General features: G+C 52.3%; 1 protein-coding gene across 1 annotated transcript in view; it reads left to right on the top strand.

Annotated features, from left to right (window-relative positions):
- The first annotated feature begins 7,921 nt into the window (after positions 1-7,921).
- Positions 7,922-9,300, top strand: part of LOC119100022 (putative epidermal cell surface receptor) — a 53,952-nt gene continuing 52,573 nt past the window's right edge. Inside the window, exon 1 of the mRNA XM_037223141.1 lies at positions 7,922-8,015. Coding sequence (XP_037079036.1) covers positions 7,922-8,015 — 94 coding nt within the window. The remainder of the gene's footprint in view (positions 8,016-9,300) is intronic.

Consider the following 9,300-nt stretch of genomic DNA (forward strand, 5'->3'; position numbering starts at 1 on the left):
AGCTGCACCATGGGATCTGTTTGCTCATATCGCAGCTAGCATGCGCGCGGTACCTCCCGACCGGCTGAACCCCGCCGCTGCGGTTGGTAAATATTGGCCCGCGTCCATGTCCTCGGCCCTGTTGACCGTGCCGTGTGTTGTGTGCACTTGTTGCGACCGGCTGTTGTCTGACTGAGGCTGAGGCTGAGGCTGGCTGAGGCGCGGGCAGAGGCTCATTGGTGTCATGGCTTGCAACGGCTTGATTCACAGATAACTATTGCACAGGGACTGGGAAGGTGAAAGTGGAGTGGGGGAGCTAAACGACTGTCGCACTGGCGGATCTAGTCGCTCGGTGCTGGGGGAGGAGCCAAATCGTCTTACGAAATTGCTGAATTCATCCCAAAAACTCAGCTTCTCGGATTTGGGTCACCTTAGTCTGCTTTCTGTGAAAATATAAAGAGAGTTTAAGAAACTGTCAAAATGCATGATGAAGAATGACAACTTAAGCCTCTATCTGTGGTCATGACAATAACCATATTGATTTGACATGTTCCGTCAGAAACTATATCAACGCAATTAAAGCAATCCATCTTTAGCCTAAGGTATGCCAAAAATGGATCTAACCGTCCGGTTTGGAGGTAAACAGCTCAGGTAAATGAGGTATGGTATTGCTATGATTATGATTTTCCTCCGATTCGGGTTCAATAATTTCAAGTTCAGATAAGAGATACCAAAAAATATAAATTAAAAAAGTGACAGCAACGGCAATGAAGGGCTAATATCCGGGTCACTTTAAACGATCTGTGAGAACGCGTGAACTGCCATCAGGCTTGTCTGTTTTCTATGACACCAAAACTTAGAAACGTATTTTAACGTTTTATTAATGACCACTTTTTAACTCCTGTTTTACCCACACTGTTAGTACTGCATGAGGCTCTTCAGTATGCTGTGGAAATTGGCTTTAAAAACCTGTCTTTCGTCGTTTGCTCAATTGTAGCTTTATCACACTTTAGGCGCGTTCTTCTCTCGTCGTTTTTTTCTAAAAAATTTGCGAAGGTCAGCCTTTTCGTAAGGTCAAACCGTCGTGAACTGAAATGATCACGCCGACCGTGTCAGGCGTAAATTGCATGTTTGGAGTGAAATTTCTCATGAGTATATTGACCCCATAATCAAATAAGCGAATGAGGTTGTTCATAACTGAGGCATAACTGATGCTTCAAAATTGCCAAGGATATCTCACTTTTCCATCCTTATGTTTTTATTTCATTTTGCCGATCTCAGGTCTCAACCTTTATCTCATTAGTGAAATCTTTAGGGAAGTTTTGGGGGCCATAAGACATAGCAATCCCTCTCTGGGTGTTTCAAGGAGGAGGGCATCGCCGGAATGCCCCTCTGCATGGACCCCAGTGAACTATCGCATGTGACCTGTAGCGTTCTTCATTAGTAAGTTGTTCAGCATCGCGGGAAGTTGCAAGCCGGTTTGACTTGCGTATCAAGCATGCCATTTGTTCACATCTCATGGCGTATGACTGCTATCCGATAGAACATATTAATTAAATTAACGCCGACGCACAACTGATTCCGACCCCATTCCGGAAATGTGGACGTCGTAGTGCCGCTAACAGTGAGCCATTAAGAGGTAAATGCATTCATTATCAGAGAAACTGCTGGGCTGGGCACTAACAGATAAGCACACGGAAGGTCACAATTTCGATCACCGAGCTGAGAAAGCTGAACCACACGCAGCTGTCTCTGAACCTGGTCTTCATCAGATCCTGGTCACCTTTTCTGGCCTGGTATCTCAGAGCAAAAGGTTTAAAATTCGGCTGCGTCGGGAACTTTCCAAACCACATGAGCGAGGATTTGATGGTGTTAATGCTTTGGACCGAACGATTCGATAAAGATGGGTTGAGGAGCCTCGTGTCAGTCGAACATTAGCCAATGTACTCTTCCGTGCTCATTTTAAAATCCTGTATTAAACCAGGCACAAATATGCAATGGTTTAATGACGATGGTGTTGAGCTTTGGCCGCATTGCACCATGTTGGATTTTGTATCTCGGGAAAAGGTGGATCGTTGAGCCAGCCGGATTTAGAGCTGGTGGATCGCAATAGGATTAGCCCTCAGTACCTCCATCCACGTAGCGTTCCGCTGGCCAGGTCAGCACCCCCGCCCCGTCTGAGGCGGTTCGGCCGCGTCTGAGCGGCGTTTTGGCGCTGTGCGTCAGCTGTCGTCTTTCCCTTTTCGCCGTCGGTCGCCACTGTTTGGCGCTCCAGTAGGTCAACAGCTGTCCGGGACGTGCGTCCTGCGGAGGCGGGATGTGGCATTGACGCAGCCACCACCTGGCGCCGCCGACCGAAAGGCGGGGGGCCAATCGGCACGGCTTACCCAGACCCAGACCTGGGTCGGCAGGCTGGTCCCGGCAGGCGGGGAGGCAAGCTCCACTAAGCCGGGCGGTCCGAAGCTTGGCACAGCCTATTTAAGGACAGGCGAGCCGGACGCGGCAACGACGACTGTTGGCCAGCTGCCAAGTCTTCCCGACCGAGCGCTGATGCAGTTGACCAACACCGGAGAAACTGGTCCGACAAGCGGCGGACTGCCACCAGCTGGCTTCGCGTAGCCAGCAGAGAGATCCGCCTGTATGGGCGCCACCACGGAGCGGGCAGGGAGAGCAGCGGAACGACATGCCAAACCATGGAATAGAAGCCCCGCTAAATCCGGACTTGACCAAACATCCGGGAAAATTGCAGTTGGGTGGTTCACTCCTTGGCTTTGTACACTTCTTGGCTCACTAGCCATCAACTTACATGTTTTCCCTGGTGTAAAACCATGGAGTGTGTTATCTGGTGTGTTTCCGGAGCATTACTTGTTTGAGGGAACTGGGTGTACTAAGTAGGCCTCGTTCTGATATTTGAACTGAACTCCTTTCTCAGAAATACTCGACTGCCAACGTGAAAGCATCTGAACGACGAAAAAATGTTACGGTCTTGTTAGAACTAATGAATTATTCCCTGTTAATTAGTAGGCCAATTTTTTAGCTTTTATCGTAGTATCTGCCAGGTGTCTTCCTGGCAGGTTGTCCGATAGCCCGGTAGCCCGCAATGTGTATGTGTTGTAAGCATTTGACGTAATCTGGCGGGCGTTTCAGGAAAAAAGCCTAGTCGATTCAATGTCAGTGTGTCACAAGCCTTCGTAAAAATCGTTAATGCCACGCTGTATGGCCGGACAACTAAGGCCTTACTGAGATGCACACGGCGGTTTGGGCGTTATCTATCACCACTACTATTGCTATATTTGCCTTAATGATGTATATATATATATATATATATATATATATATATATATATATATATATGTAAGGCATTTAATAAAAGATCGAAAGAGCACGGAATGTCCCAAATAAAGCCTGACCAAGTCAATCATGTGGCATTCTGTTTTAAGTTTGATGTTTGTATGAATGATGCGTATCAGTGTGGTTGCTCCTCACAGGGTAGAGCTAAGTGGATTTATTGCCTATGTGTCGAACACATGGCAATCAGATTTGTTAGGTTTGCGGTTGATTTAGTCAGAATCATGAGATGTATGTCGCTCCAATTTCTGGTAACGACAGGAACGAAAATCATATTTTCATGGCATGGTGAACATCAATTTTTTTAAACATGAAAGCATGTCATATTTATATTTACACCGGCCTCTGTCTGAACCAGCCCGCCATACGGTTCTCAGCCATTCAAGTTCGCCATTCAGTCAGAGTAGGTAGTCAAGATGGTGCCGTCATGTCTGAGTATGTGGCGGCAACCATTACAACCAACAGCGATCAGAAAGCATTCCGTTTTCGAGAAGCCTTTTGCGAACAGAGCGTGTTTCAGGGACAGTATTAACCCAGGTCCGCATTCCGGACAAATGCATAGAGGTGCACTAATAAGCACTGGATGGGCAAAAAATTGCATGCGATGTCATCGATCTAGATCTCACGACTTCGAGCCCCCCGCCAACATGTATACTTGTACTCTGCGACAAACCACGACATCTGATGGTTACACACCAGCAAAACGGTTCAGTAACTACAAAATAGAAACTAGAGGGATGGGTCTTTTAGCTTCTCCCCCGCACAAGCATGGAAGAAATTATTTTATGTTTCGCGAGCCACCACAAATGTCTTTTGCAGCTTATCTGTTGAACTTGTTATTGCAATACACGGCACCGGCTGGTGCTCCTGGGTTACCCAAGACATGTAACCGGGAATTGGTTGTAGCCCAATTTCAAACCTACAGCGCTGGCGACGCCTGTCCACAACACCATCTGACTTCTGCTGTTGAGTTGCTAGATTGCTTACGGCGACCGTAGGCAGTCTGGCAACTAAAAGATTAATTTGAAAGGCTGGAGAAATCGTCGCCTTGCTGGCGGCGAGCCCTTGTAGTTTGTTAACGGCAGCTGATGCTTATCTCATCGACATTAAGCCGCCGTCGCTCTGCTGGATTGCAATGTTCAGAGCAACGCAGTCTCACCGAAATTACGTATGACAAGCTATTATATAGTTCATTTATTGAAAAGTGTGTCATGATGCATGTTGCACAAAGACCAACCGCAAGTGGATAAAACCAAGGCGGAGCTTAGTAAGAAGATGTGTTTCTGTTTGTTCTGACAAGAAAAATCGATGGCAAAGTGTTGCATGAATGACTGTTTAAAATGGTAGATCTGGACAACTGAAAAAGCGTTGTAGAAGGCTGGTCTTGCAGTGAAATTGCACAGCGTATCTTAGATGGCATACAGCTACATTTCAGCCTCAAAGGTGACGCTGCATATCAAGGCAAAGGGCTCGCCATCGATGCGTTTTGGTTCCATTCCAGCCACAAGACACTTCAAACAGCTTAAGTGTACACCAGCGGTGGGAACACTACCTGTCTGGGCGGTTGTGTCGCCAAATACCGCAACAGCAGACGGTAACGCTTCATTTGTCCTGTTCCAGACGAGAAAAAGTGTCGCAGTGATGGCGAATGTGCCAGTGACCGGTTCTGCTTGGGCGGGGTGTGCTTCGACCCGTGCACGCTGCTGGACCCGTGCAACAGCTCGCTGAAGAACGGTGTGTGTCGCACGCGCAGCCACCGGCCGGTCTGCAGCTGCCCCCAGGGCTTCTCCTTCGAGGCGGACACCAATGCCTGTGTCAAAGGTCAGTTGGCGCTGCGCAGCCGGCGAGGGAGGCATAGGGCGGTTGGTGAGGCGCAGAGTGCGACTGTGTGCGTATGTAGTGGTGACGCATCACATGACTCTACCCCTGTACACAGGCAACTGTTATGCAAAGTTCCATTGAATCCGTATCACACGTGCAGTGCGGGTTCAATGATTATGAACCGTAGACACGACACTCCGTCAAAATTCGGACACGCCCCGTCCAATGTCAGGCATGAGCCGAAGCTGGCCTGTCCCAAGCCGTGTCTTAAACAGGTACCCAAGAAAAGCTTCAAGTATCCAGTCTTAAGCCCAAATATAAAAAGTGGTATGCAAGCTGATGCGCACCTAGCAGTGGGGCTGTGACGTCAGGCTCTGGGGAGCGGACCGGACTCTACGCCGAGCTGGTCCGTTGCCAGCAGTAGAGCTGTAACGTCAGACTCTGAGGAGCGGACCGGACTCTACGCCGAGCTGGTACGTTGCCAGCAGTAGAGCTGTGACGTCAGACTCTGGGGGGCGGACCGGATTGTACGCCGAGCTGGTCCGTCGCCAGCAGTGGAGCTGTGACATCAGACTCTGGGGAGCGGACCGCACTGTACGCCGAGCTGGTTCGTCGCCAGCAGTGGAGCTGTGACGTCAGCGTGCCAGCATCCCGCCCCCCACAGTCCGAGACAATGCAGTCAGCCGGGGCCTACGATCCGCGGATGGGGCAAAGAAGGTCTTTGTTCTTTTCACCCTCCCACCACATCCACATAAGGCGCTCACTGGTGCTCATGTCAAGTAGCCATCGAAAAAGGAAAGCTAAGGACGATAGATGATAATGCTGAGGGCTATGGAGGCCAAGGAGGGCGCTCGACGTCCGGATACTCGTCGGGTTTCACTTACCTGCAGCTGTGACTAAACAAATGAGAATAAGCATTTAACCTTTCGTCACTGCATTCCTGGGCATGTCTGGGCAAGTACTAACGTGGTAGATGTTTCCTCCGGACCCTGCAAGTGAGGAATTACAGCAAAGGCGCGAACAGTGACGGTTCAAGGACGTGGATCTTAAGCACATATCGTGCATGCGGTCGCTCATGTAGCGAGCCCGTGTTCTAATCTCGAGCTGGCATCGGAAGAGCATCGGAGGCGGGTTCGGACCGCGGGACCGCGGACCTCGCTCGGTGCCACGTCAGGCACACGCCATGGCGCAGTCTGCCCGACGCGTTGTGCCATGGGTCCGATGCGGCGGCCAAAGCGGGTTACTCCTCCCCCACCTCACCCCAAACCCCATCTGGGCCCGGCGGGAGGCCGCGCGCGTGAGAGGTTCCCGGAATCGGAGCGCAGCTGGCCGCATGGCGCACGCTGCGACTGGACTCACGGAGAGTTATTGGTGCGTGCAGCCCGCTCAGGCCGGCGGCCAGGGCGTGCGAGAGATTAGGGACCAAGGCCCAGCGTGCAGTCTGAACCTGTGCGCTGCTTTCGCTAAGTTGGATTTCAGGCCATGGGTGTGAAAAAGATCGAGATTTCCTCGACGCCTTGAACCTCTGTGTTGGTGGGAAAGCACACAAGCTTCACACGGCAGAAGCATTAGCATGGGTAGTAAAGCCTACTAGGCTACAACTGCGGTGGGCTGAACGCAGCTAGTGGTGGCATTTCTGGAGCTTCGTCTATTGCTAACCACTGCGGAGATTAGGGGGGGGGGATGCAAGCCCCGCACCCATTGTACCATAGCGGACTGCCTTTGCGAAATGATATGCTACTTCACACGGTCATTTAAGACTGGTCATGTTTCCCACCTATATAATCGAGCTGAACGAGAAGAAAGCAGCTTGGAATGCTTGCGTTTGACTCTACTTGCTTCCTATATGTTCAGATGTCGTATATATGTTTGCGGAACGGGTTGGAGTGCACCCGCAAAGGATTGGTTAAAATTGCCATTGGACTCTGTGTTTTACATCGCGATGTTTGTAACTCAGAGGGCCTGCCAGTGCCTGACTGCCGACACGGTGGGAAGACTAAAATCGATGAGCAGGGTTGTCTTCACCACTGACTTGGCAGCGAGCTCCACATGTTTACACCAGCCGCGGTGCGCGCCAGGCGCGGTTTCCCCACCGGAAGCCGTGGCCAGCAGACACACCTCCTCGAGGCCAACTCGCGAATGACGTCCGGAAAATCAACCGGCGTTCCGACGCGTGCCCCTCTTCTCTGGCCAGCTATGATCTGACTGCACTCCTCAGTCCAGCTGCCCGGTGACGATGGTCAGAGCACGGGGTCCTGGTGGGTGGGCATGCACGGCAGCAAGGACGCCATCACGTCGGGAGCTGACGGCTCGGCGGGGGGTGGGGGCGTCTGGGAGGGTTAAAAGACGGCCACGCTCCTCAAGACGTAGCCGATCGTTGGGTGGGAACTGCACGGGGGCCGAGAACGCGTCGTGTTCGCGTGAACTATTGGCCGCACGCGACGCGTTCCCCCGCCCCCCCCCCCCTTCGTCACAACTGGCACAGCATCATTCCGCTGACACCTGGCTCGATGCGTTCCTCGCAACACGTGTCACATCTCGCCCTCGCTCGGGGCACATCTCTAGGTCGTTCTATCACATGTGATCCCATGTGGCACGTCTGGAAATTACACATGGCGCTTCTCGCGGTCACTCGTGGCGCGGATCGCATCGTGGCGCGAAGCGCTGGCGCCGTCCGCGGTGCTGACGTACGTTCGCGTCTATGTCGTGCCGCCGGCCCGGTGCCGCCGGTGGATCCGGCCAGACCTGACCGGCCCGGCCGGGCCGAGTCGACATGACACCGGGACGCTTCGACCTCCGACGCTTCGACCTCCGACGCTTCGACCGGCGCCGCGACGGCACGGCACGCGCCGTCGTCACTGTCTCCCGTCAGCTCGACCGGGTCCGCCGCGCGCGGCCGCCACCTCCAGACCGGTTCTTGCGCTCTGATAGTCCCAGACCGGTTCACGTGAACTTCAGTGGGCTCGGTGCCGTCCTGTTGTTGGCTGATGGACTGATGACTGATAGACTGATGCCACCTGGGTCCCTGTCAGTGACAGCGAGCCCCAAACCGTCGAGCCCGAGCTCCCGTCGCCTTCGGCACCTCCATGCTGGCCAGTGTGGGCTGCGGTGGATCCTGCATTTTAGGTTTACATCTGATCACCCGTGATTTAAGATCGCCTAAACACAGAGGGTCCTGGGTGTTGCCCATTTAAGTCGTGTGCCTATCATGCGCTTCGGCTTTGCGTGCAAAGATTGAACGGTCGAATAGTCGCACAAGCATGCCGAACTTACCATGAGCGTGAAACCTATGCGCAAGAGTGGAATGTCGCGCTGTGCATTCGCTCAGTGATAGCCCTGCGTGTGCTGGTACACGCCTTCAAATGTGCCCGTTGGTTTGCGTGACTTGAGACCGGTCGAACAATCTCTGATCGGAAAGCGATCCACCATCCATGAGTGGCGTGTTCCCGCCCTCGTCGTGGCGTGCGGGGAGCAAGCCTGGGAGCTGGAGCTGCCGAGGAAGTGGGATGGAGCCGGGCCGGCGCCGGAGCCGTGTGGGGTGGCCGTCGTCAGCTCTGTTCGGCCGCAACCGGTGTTGGCGATAGTGAGACCTTGATGCCGGTTAACCTCATACACCGACGGCTGGCTGCCGCGCTGCAGCTGCGATGCCGCCCGAAAATCTGAGGATCGACAGAGGCATTGCCATGGAAACGCAAAATGCCATCGATTCCCTCAAATGTAAATGCAGGTATTATTTGTGTCATCGCTACAGCGCTCTGAGCTAAAACTGATAAATGCACAAGAATGTGACAGACATGCCACTGCTTTATGCCGACGCTGTTAACTTTGCTTCTGCTTTTTAGAAATGCCTAATTCTTATAATGCCATATTCGAACCATCCCTCGATTAGTTTATGCACAAAAATCAGTGTTACAGATCCTTAGCTCGTCCCCGGCGCGTTTTTCGAAGTAAGTGCACAAAAGGTGCGTGAGATTGAGTGCACTGCTCCGTACAGTTAGTTTAGTTTGTTCTCAGCAGTGGTGGGAAAAGCGCGGTGCACAACAGAACTTTCATGAAAAAGGGGCTTGTTCGTCCTTTCAACAGATGTGGCTAGTAGGCACCGCACACTGAAACATGCAACCACAACCGTTCTCGTCCTCGTTACGTCACGGT

This window comes from Pollicipes pollicipes, unplaced genomic scaffold (assembly GCF_011947565.3).
Source record: "Pollicipes pollicipes isolate AB1234 unplaced genomic scaffold, Ppol_2.1 Scaffold_2555;HRSCAF=2994_pilon_pilon_pilon, whole genome shotgun sequence".
Lineage (NCBI taxonomy): Eukaryota > Metazoa > Arthropoda > Thecostraca > Pollicipedomorpha > Pollicipedidae > Pollicipes > Pollicipes pollicipes.